Raw genomic sequence first — 18,150 nt, forward strand, 5'->3', positions numbered from 1 at the left:
TCAGCGTACGTCATTGAGATATTATGTAATAAGCCGACACAAAGAAGCATCTAACTGGGAAGTGGCTGTTTTAACACGTTTAAATGCTTTCATGTAAGCCGTTCTATTCCTGCTCTGGGTGTACATATGTGTAGGTCAATGTCCAGCCGAAAGGTGAACTTCAGATCTCCTTTTTGACCTGTATTAATCCGTCCAACTTCTGTCAACTAAAGCTTTGATTTGTGTCTCATCTGACCAGAGCCCCTTCCTAAACATGCTGGCTGTCTCCCCTGCATGACAAACAAGACTTCTTAGTTTTTAAAGGTGGCATTCTTCTTGACCCTCTTCCACAAAGATATGTGGAAGATCACAGCTTTTCCTAGATTTGTCACCTAAGCAGATCTCTGCAGCTTCTACAGCCTATTCATGGGCATTTCTTAGCAGGTTTATAATTCAGCCATACTTCTTTTACTTTCAGGTGCAAAAAATAAATAAATAAATGTTTTAACATCTTTGTTTATGTTCAGGTAACAGTGCATCTTGAAATGTCCAAATTTGGAATAGGTGTGTAACTTTCCTTTAACTTCACAACTATACCATTTTTAGTGGTATTTTATAAGGATTTTATGTGATAAAAATTATCTATGTTATACAAATCCTAATAAAATACACAGAAGTTTGTTGTAAAGTAAAGTAAAAAAAAAAAAGCAATAAAGTTGAAGGGGTGTGCATACTTTTGCAAAGCGTTGTATAACACAGATGCTCTGGTTCCCCACGGAGCAGAGATGCTCCATAGAACGTCCAACGTTACGATCAAACAAACAAAGTTGCATTTCTAACATTGCGCTTTCATCAGCGAGTTCTGATGTTCTTCTTCTCCCATAAATAAGTCTTGGTTTATATGGTTTTGAGAATAAATGCCACAAAGAGTGGTGCAACATAAGAAGCACAAAATTCAGATTTGTATATAATACATTTTATTATTATTATTATCAAGACAAAATGGCTGAGTGAAGAAAACAGCTGAAAATAGAGTGGCATTTCCATAGACTGAAAACAACAAGAAAAAAAAAGGTGTAAGTCGAGCAAAAACTCATAGGTGTTGGTCAATGACCTTTGGTCATGAAACAGAGAAATTAGGCCGTCACGATTCATCAAAGAGGGAGAAGAACTGAACTGATGTGTTTGCGGTGACTCTGTTCTGAACAGAGCAGGTGTGTATGTGTGTGTCTGTGTGTGTATTTGTGTGCGTGCGTGCGGGTGTGTGTGTGTGTAGTCATAATAAATAATGTCGGCCTATGCCAGGGGCCAACTTCAAGTTCAGTTCAGAGCAAACAGCTTGAAAGCAAATACAGAACACAGGATTAGATCTTAAATGTACCCCAATACCACCGGCATGACAGCATGTACCCACGTTTCTGTTTGTGATTTTTACTCCTTGCATATGAGTTGTACCATCTCAAAATCAAAAAGCACCGTGGTTTATTTTGTCTAGAAATAAAAAAACAACATAAAAACTTTTTTTTCTGGTTGATATTGGACTGATTGCATATGATAAAATGTTTTTTTTTTTGTCTTTAAACAACAGCTGGAATGTTTTCAGGTGGTAAATGATCAAAGACTGGAAAAGGTTGGCTACCAAGAAAAACCCAACAATAGCTTGTATTACTGCATATAAAATGGCAGGAGAGAAAAAAAATATATAAACCAACTAAAAAGATATGTACAACCACCTGTTTTAACCTCAGTGTGGTCACCTCCCCCCAACGGGACTGCCTGAATAGGCCATCATATGGCCTCTCGTCCTTTGGGGAACACCACAGCTTTTTATTTTTCCCAAAAAAAAAAAAAAAAAAAAAAAACATTCTTTTTTTCCCGAGCATACAAATTATTCACACAATATTATCCTGCCAAATTAAGAAAATATACGGTGGCAGCTTGTTGGGATTTTTTTTTTTTCACTACAGAAAAAAAGAGTACATTGAAACCTTTAAAGAGTACAGGCAAAACAGTTAAAAATACAGGCTCCAACATAAATACTATAAGTGCCTACGCTAAGTGAACATTAATTTCAAATACCATTCTAAATACAGGAAAAAAGTAGACCATAGATGTGTTTTGAACATAGGAACTTACATGAGTGTGCATTTTCCTATGTGTTTTAGGTTCTCTCTATATATTTATATATCATAAATCTCTCCTCAATGCAAATTTTTGTTCAACCTGAAGACTTGCATTTTATAGCAAAGGCAAAAAGATGAGAGACGTGTTCATTTTTTTCTTTTTCTTTTTTACACAGTTCATTACATAGTGATCAAGTCCTGGATGGAACCACGACGGATTAGAGAAACATAAAAAAAACGATAAAAACAAATTTTAAATAAGGATCTCCCCTAAAATCTAACGCAGAGTTACTTAAAACAGATTTTATTTCTTTTTAAAATCAGATTTAACTACGGTGAGCTGTGTTATGCCTAATGTTTGTATGGCAATTCCTGCATTTTATACTTCCTAGAGCAAAACCCCTGTTTAGCTCTCAGAAGGAAACATGGCTGGCAAAGTCTGTAGATCAATATATTTTTTTTTTCTTTCTTCTTGTTTTTTTTTTTTTTTCTTTTTCGGTTTTAATGCTAAGCAATGACACCATGCTAATCTGTCAGCATAAGAGCAAGTTTTCCCTTGAGCGCCCAACTGTAAACTGGGAAAATTGAACAGTGCATGTAGGTAGCGCCAGATCTGGAATCTGGTCCTCATTTTATACTCAACCGACTGTACCTCCGATTAGAGAGACAGATACAGAATCCAAGGCAGAGTGACAAGTGCTATATTATCATCATCATTGACAAGGGTGGAGATAAAAAAAAATAGAAAAAAAACAGTGACCGTTAGAAGGTCTAGGAAATATGTTAAAAACTTGACCTTTTTAGTAATAAAACTTGTATGTATAGGGTTTTCTGATTAAAATTTGAATTATTTCCTTTTTTAGATAGTTTGCCATGCAAAAGGCTTCAGATTTCTTCAGTGTTTTCAAAATATAATGTAAAAAAGTGTTTTCACTCTGAGCATTTTCAACTGTAGAGACACTTGTTAACCTCAATCAAAGAGAGATACACCAATTCATCAGGCAGAGACCAGAATGATAATAGTTGATAATAGTTGCTTAATGTCTGCACCATTTTGATATACTAATATATCAGCCAACATCATGGACTTAGGTGCACTTCATTTTAGTGTAATAAAAATCTGATTTAGGTTGCAGACAAGTAAATTGGGATAATGGGTTAATTTTTCTTTTAATTCAAAACCACTACCTCCATCAAAGAACCTGCAGTATAACCTTTTTATTTCTTTTAGCTGTTATTGTCGGTCACAACTGGAGTTCTGAACTGAAGAGTCAGAAATAATTTAAAAAAATGAAATCAGTACTCTATGGGAAAAGTCTTATTGGTGCATCTCTACCAGTCGCCATCTTGCTAAACCTGTTGGACGCTAGTTAAACCCAATCAATGGAGATGCACCAATCAGTTGGCCAGAGAAAAGAATATGCCAATTTTTACTAAAATGACAAAAAATTATAATTCTTTCTGCCTATTCATTACATGGATACATTACTTAAAAGCACAATTTTGATAAAAAAAAAATTTGAGTTCAATAAAATACATGAGATAAAAAAAAAAATATGGTCACATGATTTGATGTTTTTTTTTTTTGGTCAAATTCAAAACCAATACCTCAGTCAAAGAATCGTTTTTTCTTTTATGGGCTATAGTACGTCGAAAATAAAAGAGGTGAATTTATCAAAATCGGAACAAGCACGTCAGGCCTCAAAGAGAAACCAGAAACTGGTACCGGTCATGAAAAGCCTGATTGGTGCATCTCTACCGCTCGCACACCCTCATGCTGCTAACCCGCCCACCAAACACCTCCCCTATAATCTGTTTGAGTTGCAACAACTTAATCCCACATTTAATTTTTTTTTTTTCGAGTGACTGCTGAAATTACAGCTTGAACGGTTAATACAGAAAGAAAAGATATGAATGCTACTCACAAAATAACACCTGCACTTTTAATTTTCAAAGAAAATAAATACTCTGAAACCTTTAAGAGCTTCATGTTGGTTAAAACAACTTAGCAGAGTACCTTTTTTTTTTTTCAGTTGTACCAAACACAAACACCAAAACCGAAAACCTCCGACCCCTTTTAAGCATGTAACATGCCAGTAAACAGAATTGTAATCATGATCGCATTAATATGCATGAGTCAGGCAGTCAAATGATTTACCAGAGATACATAAAATCTCTTTTTTTTTCTAGGTTTGTTTCAGCTGGTTCTCCATCTCCAAAGTCCAAAAAAAAAAAAACAGAAAACAAAAACAACCAGGTTGGGCAGGTGCTTGATGCAAGGACCTGCATATTTCCCATGTCCTGTAATTATTTATAGCTGAAACTCCGAGCTTATAGCAAAAAGGAGGATTAACTAATGCAGGTAAATTATCCAAGGCACTCTTTGTCATCATGTCACACCACATATTTAGTTTTGTTTCATTGATGTTTGTAAAAGAAATATTTAATGGCGCTAGTGCCTAGCATTTCACAGGCGGCCCAATTTTATATATATATATATGGATATATATCTCATCTCAATGTTGCATGGAAAATCTTTCACAAAGATTGGTTTAATGTTTGACCCTGCTTGTCTTGATGTTTTGACAATATGACACTGTCTGCTGTGTTTCAACACAAAACTGTACATGATATGTAAAACAGTATGTACTGTATGCAGCTTGGGTTATAACTAACTGTTGTGGGTTGTTTTTTTGTTTTTTTTTCTGTTCACGCTGAGAAAAATCTAAATTATCAACGGCAACACATGTACAACCAAAATCCTCCAGCCAAGGAAAAAAAGAAAAAAATTCTCTTTAAGTAGCCAAAACACACCAAGCATGCTGTCCAGTTACAAAAAATACAAAATGTGTAAATTATTGCACAATAGAAAGGCTCAAAAAGTTCTGATGTAATAGTATTGCCCCGGTTCTGGATCATGCATCAAGTTTTCTCCAGATAGGGGATGGAGAGCAGGGCTGCACGGCATTCTGGTGTCTAACCCTGTTGTCTGTTCCCCGCTGCTTATTGGCTACATAGCCAGGGTTGCTTTTTAGCTGTTGGGGGGGGTAGGGGTAGGGGGGGGTGAGAGAGAACTGCTCTTTGCCTATTCAGTTTTAATGTCATTAGCCAGAGGGCGGTCGCTGTGCCACTTCTTCATGTGTTTCTCTAGAGTGCTGTACACACTGAAAGGCATGTGGCAAATTTCACATTTGTACACGTCCTTGCCCATCTGTCCGTGGGTCTTCATGTGGCGGGTGAGTTTCGAGCTCTGGGCGCACGCGTAGCTGCACAGCTCGCACTTGTACGGCCGCTCTCCGGTGTGGCTGCGGCGGTGCACCGTCAGGTTGCTGCAGTTCTTGAACACCTTGCCGCAAAACTCGCAGGTGTCGCTGCGGCGGCCGTCCTTGGAGCTGGGCCGGCCGTTTCCGTGCGGAGTGCTGGCCCCGCTGCCGGTGCCGCTGCGTCCCGATGGGGCGCGTTCCCCGTCGAGCTCGCCAGGCGGAGTGGAGAAGCGCAAGCTGCCGTTTTCTGATGAGTGATCGGATGAGGAAGTAAAGGGTGATTGTCTGGAGTCCCCGCCTGTGAAGTTAATGAAGGGGTCCTTGAGTTGCCGTGAGGCAGCGTAGCCGGCTAGCCACTGAGAATAGACATTCTCTGTGTTTGGGATGGTAGGGGTAGGGGGATCGAGGTCCTTTTCCACCTTGATGCGTTTAGATAGAGGGCTGAGCGAGCCAGGACTGATCCCCCCACCCAGCAGCTTTCTAGAGATGCTGTCATTGGATAGCGGTCCCAGCCCATTGATGGTAGTGGTGGATGCATCATCTACATGGTCTAATTCAACAGTCGAGTTATCATTGCCATGCTCTCGAGTCAAACTCCGGCGATGCGGATGTAGAGCATCACTGTTCTGGTGGTGGCGGGCTCCTTCCAGCCGCAGGCTGAACCGGTAGTTATTCCTTCCCCCCTCTTCAACTCTGGGCTTCCGGTCAATTTCCTCCTCCTCTCCTTCTTCCTCTTCTTCCTCCTCCTCTTCTTCTTCCTCCTCTTCCTCCTCCTCTTCTTCGTCTTCGTCCTCCTCTTCATCTTCGTTTTCAGCCATAATTCCATTGTTCTCAATCTTGAACTTGGCTACCACCGACTTGAGAGCATCCGTGGCACTGCCCACAACGTCACTGGTACCAGGTTCAGGCGAGCTGGCTGTCGAGAGGCCGTCATCCGACTTGGCGTTAAGCGCCAATGACTTGTTCTGACAGTGTGTCTTCATGTGACGCTTTAGCTTGCTGGCCTGTGTGCAGGCATGGTTGCAGAGGTGACATTTGAATGGCTTTTCCCCCGTGTGACTTCGCCGGTGCACGATAAGGTTACTCTGGAACTTGAAGGTCTTCCCGCAGAACTCGCAAGACTTTGCCTTGAGAGGAGTGCCCGGCTGGACCGCATTCGATACCGGATTAGGGGTCGAGCGTGAACCAGACGGGGACTGAGAGGTGGAGAGGGGAGGTGTGGCTGTAAATGGAGGCTTGGAACCTGGCTGGAATGGCTGCAGCAGCCGTTGCATAGGGTTTGGTCTGTTAGGGGAGAGAGGCGGAGAACCTCCAGTGGCATTCCCGGCAAGCTCCCTCAGACGTCTAGAGAAGTCCATGGTCTGAGGGGGTTCTAATGGCACTGAGTTCAGCCTCATCACTCTGTCGAAGGCGCTCGGATGGTGGGTTGCCAGGGCGAGATCATCCGGGCTCAGATGGTGGCGCGGCGGTGGGCTGAACAACGGGGGGGTTCGGGGGTAACGGCCCTCGCGTGGTGTGGATGCCGAGTCCCGGCCGGAGCCCGAACCCGGCATCCTCAAGAGGCTGTAAGGGCTGCCGTCAGCCAAGTGGACCGCGTGGAGGGGTGGCTGGGAGGAGGCACAGTCCCCCCCCATCCCAGGAGCGGCAGCCACACGTGGGGTCAGAGGGCTGCCAGGTTCGCTCTCCAGATAGATGCGGAAGCCGTGAGTGTTCTGGGCATGCTGGAGCAGGAACCAGGCACTGGTGAAGGGCTGTTTGCATGTGGTGCAGGTGTAAGTGCTGGGCTCATCTTTATCTGCCAAGAAAAAGAAACACAGAGGGGGGAAACCTGAATTAAAATAAAGTATAAAATGAAAACAAGGCTGTTACAACACATTTGCTGATCTTTTTTTTTTTTAGAAGTTTCTATTTTTTCATGTTTCACAATCAACCAGTCTTTAATATATTTTAACCAAATGTACCAGAATAGATTAAAGCATTAAAAATATTTATATAACAGAAACTACACATGTGATAAAAATCTAAACATTTGACCAAAAAAAAGAAAGATGTGTATTTGCAACACGTGGATTAATATAGCACACGGCACGTCTCTTGCTGCCAATGCACAATTTGTACAGATGAGAAGGCACAGAAATAATTCAAACAGTAATTGACTTTCAATTGCACTTGTACACTGACCTGAGATTTGCTTGACAATGCACGCCTAATCTCGTTAAACACACTCATCTCCTCTCCAATACCTTGTTTACGAAATTAGCCATTCTAAAGTGGGACATGTATGGAATGCTGCATATTAACGATGAATACAAATAAGGGGTCACATGTTAATAATTGTACTAGTGTTTATCACAAAAAAACACACATTCGCAGGAAATAAAAGCCAGGAGGAAATAAATGCGTCTGCGAGTTAGTGTGTGGGTGGGGAGGCTCCTTTGAAAATGCATTTCATGCATTGCTTTTCTATTTCTGATATTTCATGCTTTATGGATTTATTTAAATCCTCTCAGGTGAATAGAAGAAGAGAAGAAGGGGGGAAGCAGAAGTGAGAGCTATGCAAAATAAGAAGCATCCACCGCTTGCAAATGTGCTCCTCCTTTCATCATTTGCCTTTTTTTTTATCCTTTCTTCTCTCTCTTTTTTTTCTACTGGAGGGCATTCTTCTAAAGTCATTGGCAGACACTGAACCCAAAATCCATGGCCATGCTAGGCAAGAGAGGAAGAACAAGGGAGAGAGAAAGCTAGGTAGCGCGTGTATGACAGGGACAGTGTGTGTCTTCAGCTTAAAGACAAAGCGGGAAGAAGGGGGCAGAGAAAGAGGAGAAAGGAGAGATAGCTGTGGTCGAGCGGTAGTGAAAAGAGTTTGATGTTCTGCGGTTTCGCCTCCTATCTCGCGTGTCCGCAGCCACGGGGGCCCCCCTCCGAAGTCTCCCACTTAAAGAACAGAACGAGGCATAAAATGTGCACCAAATCAAACCTCCGCGCAAACCTTTCTCTCCTGACTGAAAAGAGTTGGAAGGGGGTATAATGGTAAATTATGGATCATTACAATCTGCAAAAATTACAGTTAATTGCTGCCACCTGCAATGGGCTTTGACCCACTGTGGAATTTTTCCATCATAAAAAAGCCATTTGCCCATACACTTTTTTTTCCTTTTTTTTTTTTTTTTTTTTTTTGCTCTCTCCCACTCCCTCCCTCCTCTCTCTCATAAGGACAAATAAAATATGCCGGTTACATTAACGCACGCTTCCTGATTATGTGCGCATTTTTACGGCTTTAAAAGGAGAGCCCCCATTTCCCCCCCATAAAAATGGTTGCAATAACCCACATTCTGCTGTAGGTTTTTGCCTTTGATTTGCGGCCTGCGGACACTTCCCCATGCTAGCTAGGGTAATGCGTGAGCAGGCAACATAAATCCAGCAGGAGGTAAACAGACCTTTTTTTTTTTTCTGTTGTTATGAACGACTAGAAAGGAAGATAAGGGGGTTGTCAGAGAGAAGAAATCACAGAGAAGTCAGGAAAGTGAATGAAAGAGTCCAGGGTAAAAAGAAAGGAAACAAGAAGTGTGCCACGAAGGGGACAGTCCTAACGACAACCTACGACATTTCTAAAGGGCGCAAAAGCCACCACACAACACGCAAGACTGCCGTCTTCATTGTTTCATCCATGGTAAACAGCACACCTCGAGCAATGCGATCGCTTTGTCATCTATGAACATTTGACAAACTGTGTTCATGCCACAAGCAAGGATAATAGTTGTTGTTTTTTTATTTTGGATCTGAGGAGTGGACACAATGATGCGCATCTGAAAGTCAGAACAACGGATGCCAAGACTCGCAACAATGGCACATAAGATATCTAAATAAGCCCGCTATTGTCCTTAATAGCCATCCTCTCGGGAATGGAAGAAAAGTAATTCAAAGGGATAAAAGACATTTTGACAAGGCGTTTGATGTTTTTTTTTTATCATTATTATTCAAGAACAGAGGAGCAAAGAACTGTGTGAGGGAGGAAGGAGGATCTTATAAACAAGTCTGTCCTCTAATGGAATAAAAGAGAAGCTCCCACTCTCTCTCAATCTGTTTCTCCCCTAGTAACTTAAAGTCTGGGGCGAGTTAGGGCTGCAGAGCAGCAGAGCTGAGGCTAATGCTGGATCTCCAGGTCCCTTTGAAATAGGATCAGCAGAGAGGAGAAACCACACTGACAAGCCTTTAGCTGCCATTTCATGGCAAGGGGCTGAAAGAGGGGACTTTAGAAGAGAGGGAGAACGAGAGAGAGAGCGAGCGAGAGAGAGAGAGAACTGACAGGCAACATGGGAAAAGAAGAGAAAGAGTATATCAACAATGATCAGGACAAAACCAAAAAACACAGCAATGCAGAGTTTACAAAGTATTTTTAGGCCCTTCGGTGTATTACAACACAAGTAAGGTACACCGGTTATGGTATTGGTGACTCCACTGCTATCGGGCAGAGAATATGATCTTGATCATGATCAAACTACGGTCCCTTCAATTGCAGATAAAGTAACCTCACTCTCAACCCACACCTTCATCCCAAAATACAGAGTTTACAAAGCAGCCTGTAGTCCAGGTGACTGAGGTGCACATGTCTACTAAAAGCTCACTTCACACAGTGCCTAAAGACGGGACTCTGTGTACTTCCTGAAAGCACCGAGGCATCAAAGGGGGTGGTTGAAGTCAACCTGCTGATATTACACAATGAACTTGCCAATCAAGGTCATCAATCCACCATAAAGGTTGGATCATGTACCTATAGTTTTGTAGCATGAGAGTGAGATGAAGCATTAAAAGATTGTCTATAGCCACTGGATACTAGAAACACATGTAAAAAAAAAAATGGGCTGGTGACGAGGACCGGGTCGGTCAACTTGCCCTAACTTGTGATCACCCGGTGCAAAACAGAAAATTCTGAAAGCTGTTACTGAGGGAAGAACACACACAGTTAGCTATTTTCAGTATCAGTCAGGTGTTTTTAAAAAAAATGAAATCAGAGGAAGTGAAAATGCTGTTACAGGCATCCCTGAGGAATGCTGGCTGCCCCAACACGGAGTTGGACATCAACAAATAACAGGAAGCTGAAAGTATTACAGCAAAGTTGCTCCGTTTTATTCTTTTGAAGAGTCTAACGCTATATGTCATGGAGCATGCAGGATTAAAAAAAAAAAAAAAAACTGGAAGCCTTATATAGGAGGTGAATTATAATAAGACACCAAAGAAAGTTTCAAATGTTAACCATGCATTTAATTTGTTTTTTTCTATCAGTGAAATTCTCTTTAACTAGCCAAAAGGTCTCTTTCACACGCAATTGTTGATCAACCATGACAGAAAGGCTACTTCAAGCTCTGGCAGGAGTGAAAATAATGCATTGGGTTTTTTTTTAATAGTCTAACATATAATAGCAATATAATAGAGCTTTGTCCTTCCAAATTGATGGAAGTTGGACTGCTCTGTTATTTATTTTAAAATGATCTGATAAAAATGTTTTGAAACTCTTGCAACCCAATGCACATTCAATTGTCAGATATTTGCACAAAATAAAGAGAAATGTACTTTGGAAAGATGGATGAGACGTAATTCTCTTTTTAAGAGGTGGGCTTGAACAGATACCTCAACTCAATCACTTAAAGGATCGGTAATGCAGGGGGAGACAGTTGCGTAACTACAGCTGTTTTTGACAAATCATTGATTTACCTTACAAGAAACCTTTCTGCGTTAGTGAAAATGGAATTAATTAAAAGGTCATCAAAAATGTTCCATAGTTATTTATGGTTACAGAGACCTATATGGAAATCAGAATCGCCCTTAATCAGTGTCTCCAGGTCAAACTTTTACAAAAAATTGATGGAATTGAGACACAAATCTCTAACTGGTCCACCCTTACCGGAAACACACGTGAACACATTGTGGTGAGTTAGTTGAAGGTTACCAAATCTCTCTACACACACACTGTAGCTCGCCAAAAGAGAGCAGATCACTAGATAGAGCCCTGGTAGTGAACAGCTTTCAGCAGCTGGACACCTCAATTGTAGGCTGTTGGGAAAAAAAAAACATACCAACAGGGATTATGGATGTCCATCGCTTGCCTCGAATACGTCTCAGCCATTTAACTGGAGATGCCCGACGAGCATTTTATGCATAGCGCCCAACACTGACCCCCTATAGTCCTGTGAACTCAGCTTTACAGCTTCCCTCTTCCGGGACAAGGCCCACTTGATTGGTTATTTACGAACAACCAGAGGTATTCAAAGAGGGAGTGGTTTTTGCAGCTATGCGATAAAACAGTTTTGCGAAAGAGGATAATGATTGCTAAATTGTTGGTGAACCAAGCAAGGCATGTCGTCCACAAACTCATGCAAAATGGAAAGAGGTGAGTCGAAAAAAAGTTTTGAAGCAGTGAAGAAATATGTCTCCCCGCTCTGATGTTCTCTAAACTTTCTTGTCCTACTTTTAAAAGTTACCACACTTGTCTTGACCTCTAGTTCTTTGTTTTTTTGTTTGTTTGTTCGATTCGTCCTTGACCAACCCCAGTAGTCGTCTAAGGCCGTCCTGGTGTGACCACATAGCTTTCACTGATATTGGTCATTAAGCTAATGGAGGAACAAGCTAACAGGATTAGCTTGCGGGTCCTCCAAAAGGAGACGGAGGAAGTGGAACAGGGGTTGGATAAAGGCAGAGAAGCAGAAGACACGGGGGACACGGCATGTCACGGCCATTCCTAAAAGTTATCAGTCGCTATGGCTTAAGGGAGCACTTACAAACACCTGAAAAGTGATTATGCTAATATAGGTCCTTACCAATATTCATAAGTGTTTATAGGTGTTGGAGGGAGTGCTTTGGGAGGAAGGAGCCTTGTCAGTACAGTGCCTCTTAAGATTGCCTCTAGCCGTAACTGGCGTTAATGTGATTACTACCCTGTTTATGTCATTAGGGTATTCACAGTCAGGAATTGGACAGGGGTGAAGGGTGAAGCAGAAGAGGACATGTTGAGGGAAAAGACGGAGAGTGGCTGTGGCCCACTTCTCTTCCAAAGTCTCTCCCTTCTAAATGACTTTCAGCAGTATTTAAATGGATTCTCAGTAAATTGTTTATTAGCAGCTTTAGAGATAAACCAAAGAATCCATGCATTACAAGTCTCATCAAACGTAAGCCGATGTGTCTAACAAACTTGCCAGGCTTGACCTCCTTCCTTACTTCCCTATCTCTGTCTCCCTGGCAATGTTTCCTTGCTGCACACTTTAGGCTCTTGCACTAACTTCTTTGTCCAGAGCAAGGCTTACAGTTGCCAGCGGAGCACCTGGACACAGAGAGAAAAAGACCCGTCGTGCCAACACTTGTTTCTGACACAAAGACAATTGCAAGACACACAGTTCACTAAACAGAAAACCACCCAACACTGGAGGGTGTTGGAATTACACATGTCACTGCTGGGCGAAGTCTACTGCGAGCTGATGGATGATTCAGAAGATGAGAGGGAGAGAGAGAAAAACGAGACTACATAGAAAGAGGTTGGAAGCTAAGAAAGCAGAGGTGGACAAGATTTGAAGAGGTCTGTTTTGTCAGGAAAAAGCAAAAAGTGGTGGTGGGGGGGGGGGGTGCCCAGTTATAAAGTAACCTACAGGCTGTTGGCTTTGCCTTTCCTTTCCTCCCCCTGTCTCGTTCTCCTGAAAGTGGATAAGAGCAACTGTGGAAGTGAGGAGGTGCTCTGAGCTACTAACAAACCATTATAGACAGATGGCACCCACATAGGGACCAATGAAGGCCTGCACCATACACAATAGACTAATTTGTGTGCGCATGCTGAGGAAGACAGCGTATTTTTCATAAAGATACGCTTTGGCACACTCTTTTATGCCGCTCATGCACACTCAGTGTTAGCTACCCACATGGCATTTTCAATAAACGTGTGTGTGTGTGTGTGTGTTGCGCGTGCGCATACGAGCGTGAGAATAGAAATTTGTAATAGCGCTCACAATCATTTCAAAATTAGCATAGCTCCACACTCTCTGTTTCCCTGCGTGACCTCACTCTCTTTGATCTTTTCTCGGTTGAACTGAGTTTGAACTGACAATGCAACCCAACCATCTATCCGTGCATCCATCTCTCTTCCTTCATCCATCACTCTATCTATCCGTCGTGACAAAGCCCGGCTGCGCAGCTTCGTGTCTGGGCGCGGCTCAGGTCCAGCAGACCTTTTCTAGCTTATGTCTCTGATGCAGATCATTATTTGCTCTCTGCTTACCAGCGTCGGCGGGAGGCCAGACACCATTGTTTCTCGCGCTGGCTCTAGTAGTAAAGAGAAAAAGACCCGCGGGCCTCTAAGCTTAACTGGTTTAATTAAACGGACCGTCACTTATGTAAGCGTCCACGGAGATTATTTGTCAGGCTGGGAGCCGCTTCGCAGGATCAAACAGCCATCGACAAAAAAAAAAAGCCAGCGCTCTGTGGACTAGGAATTAACTGATGGAGAGGATTCAAAGAAACTTCAGCGCTTCACTTTATGCACACATATACAGGTAGACAAGAAGACATCTTCAAGCAGGACTATTTTTGGACGTGGGCAATATCCCAGATGGGCAAGAAGTCTCTTGATGCTTCAGAGGGGAAAAGCGTTCTGTCAAGGAAAAGATATGTCTCAATAACCTGCACCTTGGATGGGGGAGAGCAGAGTATGCTAATAAAGAATAAGTCTTAATCTAAATAGATGGAGTACATGACAATAAAGTAGAATAAAAACGTAGCCATCTTTGGCCTCATTGGTATGAAATTACGTCCGACATCATTCAGATAAGTAAGTCGTCCCTGTTTTAAATGCCATGACAAGATAGCCTCCGCACAACGTGAGACCAGCAGAGTTTTACTATCTCTGCATAGCTCAGCTTATGACAGGCTGCCATCCCTGCAGAAAGGATGGAGGGGGACCAGGGAGGTCGGCTAGCTGCACATTTCTGCATAAATCTCCAGATAGATAGCATCGGGAGAAGAGAAACAGGGGAGGAAGGCCGGCAAGCAGTGAAGGATGATAAGGCCCCCGGGGCAGGGCATTCGACACTGTCAAAACCGTTTCTTCGCCGGCTATTGGACGAGTGGAGCGCGTTATTAGCCTGCATACCATTTGCCGGGACGCGATTCGGCTTCACCGGAGCATACAGCGCCCTGTATCTGACCTCTCCTCTTTCCTCCTTCTTGACATGCGGAGAGAATGACAGAACATCACAAACATCGCACAGGAAAAAGGACTATGGAGATCTGAGGCGGACGCTTTGCTTTGATCAACAGCACCTTCAGCAATCCAGGGCGCTTACAGAAATTATAAGGAGGATAGAGAATTTGTTTTGAAATCAGAAAATAAAGCCTGCAGAAGGGGTGGCCGGCAATGACAAAATTCCAGCAAAAGATGTTTGCATAAGGTGGAAAACACTTCACTCAGTTATCTTCATCTACATTCAAATCTAAATAATTAAAAAACAGGAAATAGTGATCCTTTTGTGTTTACGCAATTGGTTATTCTGCAAATTAATGCTTTTGTCCTTTTGAAGATAAACAATATAAGCAAGAGTAGAAGCACAAATTACAGTGCCTTGGCAAAGTATCCGTATCCTTTAAACTTGCTGTAACATTTCCCAAACTACAGAACAGTTTAAAGAGATTTTTTTATTGTAGCCCTACACATGGCAGCAGAATACAAGAAGAATGATTTTTTTATATATATATTGCAAATAAATATCTGTCACTGTGATGATCATTTGTATTCAGCTCCTCTCTTAGTCAACATTTTTGCAGAAATTACAGCTGTGAGTCTTTCATGGTTTGTCCCTACCACCTTCTACAGACCGCCGTTTTTGCTAATTCTTCTTTGCAGGATATCTCAAACTCAGTCAGACTGGATAAAGAGCAGCTGTGATCAGCAATTTACAAGTTTTGCCATGGATTTTCATTTTAATTTAAATCTGAACTTAGATTCAATTCCTTTTAACACAGGAATATGCTTTGAGTCAAGCCTTTCTATTGCAGCACTGGCTGAATGTTTAGGGTTGTGGTCCTGCTGGAAGTAGGGCTGGGCAATATATCAAGATTTTTAAAATATCGAGATTTTTTTAAGGGATATAAAATGAGACAACAGAATTTATATCAAAATGGTCTATTTTGCATAATAATAAAACGTTCATATATTCCAGTAGGGTATTTTTCAGCTCTTACTCATATTTATCTATCTATCGATGTTTGTTAAAAAAAAATGTGCCTGTGAGACATTTGGGATAAAGCTTTGATTCAGTGATGTCTTTTTGTAACTACATCATGAAAAAGAAAAACACATTGAGATAAATATTGTATATCGCCATTTAGCCTAAAGGTATTGAGACATTATTTTTGGTCCATATCTTCCAGCCCTAGCTGTATGGTTAACTTGTTTCCACATACTTTTAAGATTTTGGTCTATCACATAACATCCCTAATAAAATCCCTAAAAAATGTTGCTTTTGTAAGTTGACAAAATGTACAGATTTGAGCATATAAAAACTTTTCTAAGATCAGGTCGATTTTAACAAATTGTTCTCATTTCGCTTATTCATTCTTCTGTAGTATTGTTTTTACATGATGTTTGGTAAATGTGTTTAAATGTGACTTTGCTTACATAAAAATGTATAGACTAAGTTAAAAAAGACTAGTAATAGCAGAAAAAGGGTGAAAGAAATCCTGCAGAATGACTCCCGGTTAGTAGGCACTGTTGAGACCGCTGCGTTGACTGACTCAGACAGTGATAACAGAGAGGAGAGCAAGGAAAGTAGAAAGAGCAGAAGCCAAACAGAGAGTGGGACAGAAGAGAGGAAGAGATGGTAATGGAGGGTTGGAGAAGGATTCCTTGAACTGCAGACACCGACCTGCAGACAAAGAATCCCTGAACTGAACAGAGGATGGTATTTTTACACGCAATCCCACAAATTGTGGCACAGCGAGAGTCTGTCTGAAATGAGTAAAGAGTAATCCTTCCCTCAAACTCCCTGTTCTTTATGCAGCTCGATGCTACTTCCTCACCCCTCCTTTCATCGCGACGTCTTTGACACAATCTGATGAGAGGACCGAGAGGGGTCAACACAAAGCTACACGCACGGAAAGATTCTCCTTGATCACTTTCTGTCATGTTCCTGGGTTTGGGTCGACAAAGCACACAAGGAAAGTAAGACATTTAACTTTGTTCATGTCAATTCAGTTGAATTCGATTCAAATCATCTAACCTTAATCCAGTTTAACTTAATTTAGTCTAAAAGCTGTCTGATGAAGTTCAGTTCAGCTCCACTCTATTCATTTATCTGTTATCTATACCTGCTTTTCCTTGCAGAGTTGGGGAGGCGGGGGTTGGTGCCAATCCCCAGCGGTCATTGGACAAGGACCGGACCATAGGCCAACACGGGGACACATCGGACAAACAACCATGCACAAACGGACCAAAGGACAATTTACAGAAACTAAGTAACCCAGGACCTTGCTGCAGAAAAGCAACAGTGCTACCAAATATGCCACCGTGCAGCCCTCAACTAAGCTTAATCTAGTCCAGGTCAATTTAATTTAAATCAATTTAGGTTCATTTTATACAGTATAGTTGAATTTATTTCGGCTCGATACATCTAAGTTTATTAGAACTTGATTTAACTCAACCACATTAAGTTCAATTCAATTCAGTTCAGTTTCTTAAAACAGCACCAGTCCAAGTCTTATTCAATTAAAGAAAAACATTCTGTCCATCACATTCAGCGGTGTAGTCAGACTCAGAGCCAGTTATATCCAGTCAGTTTTAATCCAAATTATAGTACAATACGGTCAATTCAGCTGATCTAATAATGCAAGTTGTTAAAAACTGTCTAAGGAACTCCAGCCGATTGCATGGAGTCATTGACGTGGCTATTATGAAGAAAAGCTTCTAAAGCCTGAATCTACACTCGACTGTCCAGAGGGACGTGTATCATAACAGTCATCTAACTATATATTCTCTTTTTGTGTGAGAAAACATAGGGCAGCTTGTACAAACGTGGTTTTTTTCCCTGACTTTAGATTGGGTGCTAGCTGTCGCTGCAGAATTACGGAGGTCAATTACAGACATGATCAAACCTATAATAAGACGAGTCTACTGTATGTAACAAGCTCAGAGATTCAGATCCAAACTAAGTACTGATAAAGAACCCGTATTTCCTTGTCCTGGCGTCAAGATGGAAAGCAAAAAATAAACCTGTAAACAAATAACTGATTTCCTGGCTGACGTTGACCGGAGCAGTTTGTTCCTGAACGCGCTCACATTTGCCCCAGAAGCTCTCAAGCATGGCCATCACGGAGATGCCAGGGAACAACGGCTGTTTTTGAAGCATGCAGCTATTTTTCGCTGTGTCCCTCCACCTCGGGGTGTGAGGACCAGGGCATGTGAGCTCGGGCCAACCATAGCAGCTCGTTGTGCATCGAAGCCTTAAGGCATTGTGGAGGGACATGGCACTTTGAAACAAGGAGGACCAGTGTTAGAGTGTGCCGAGGTCCCAGAGCTGTGGAGGCTGAGGGTTGAACACGCGTCCAATCTGCAGTGTGTGACTGTGCGCACGGTGGTCGAGTGGTTAAGGAAATATCAACAGCCAGTGTTTAGATCGAGGGGTGTTTTGGGGTCAGATGGAGCTCAGAACACGGAGACTGTCGAAGTCAGAGAGCGACTCTGTCACAAGTTCAGCCTTTTCTTTCGTCTTTGTTTTTCTGTATTAAGATTCCGTAATGAGGACACAGCCACA

At 41.9% G+C, this 18,150-nt stretch overlaps 1 protein-coding gene across 1 annotated transcript in view; it reads right to left on the reverse strand.

Annotated features, from left to right (window-relative positions):
• Positions 1-933: 933 nt before the first annotated feature.
• bcl11ab (BAF chromatin remodeling complex subunit BCL11A b) overlaps positions 934-18,150 on the reverse strand; it is a 48,236-nt gene continuing 31,019 nt past the window's right edge. The window contains exon 3 of the mRNA XM_012870208.3: positions 934-7,160. Within this exon, the coding sequence (XP_012725662.2) occupies positions 5,188-7,160 (1,973 nt within the window). The 3' untranslated portion in view covers positions 934-5,187. The remainder of the gene's footprint in view (positions 7,161-18,150) is intronic.

Source organism: Fundulus heteroclitus, chromosome 5, assembly GCF_011125445.2.
Source record: "Fundulus heteroclitus isolate FHET01 chromosome 5, MU-UCD_Fhet_4.1, whole genome shotgun sequence".
Taxonomy (NCBI): Eukaryota; Metazoa; Chordata; class Actinopteri; order Cyprinodontiformes; family Fundulidae; genus Fundulus; species Fundulus heteroclitus.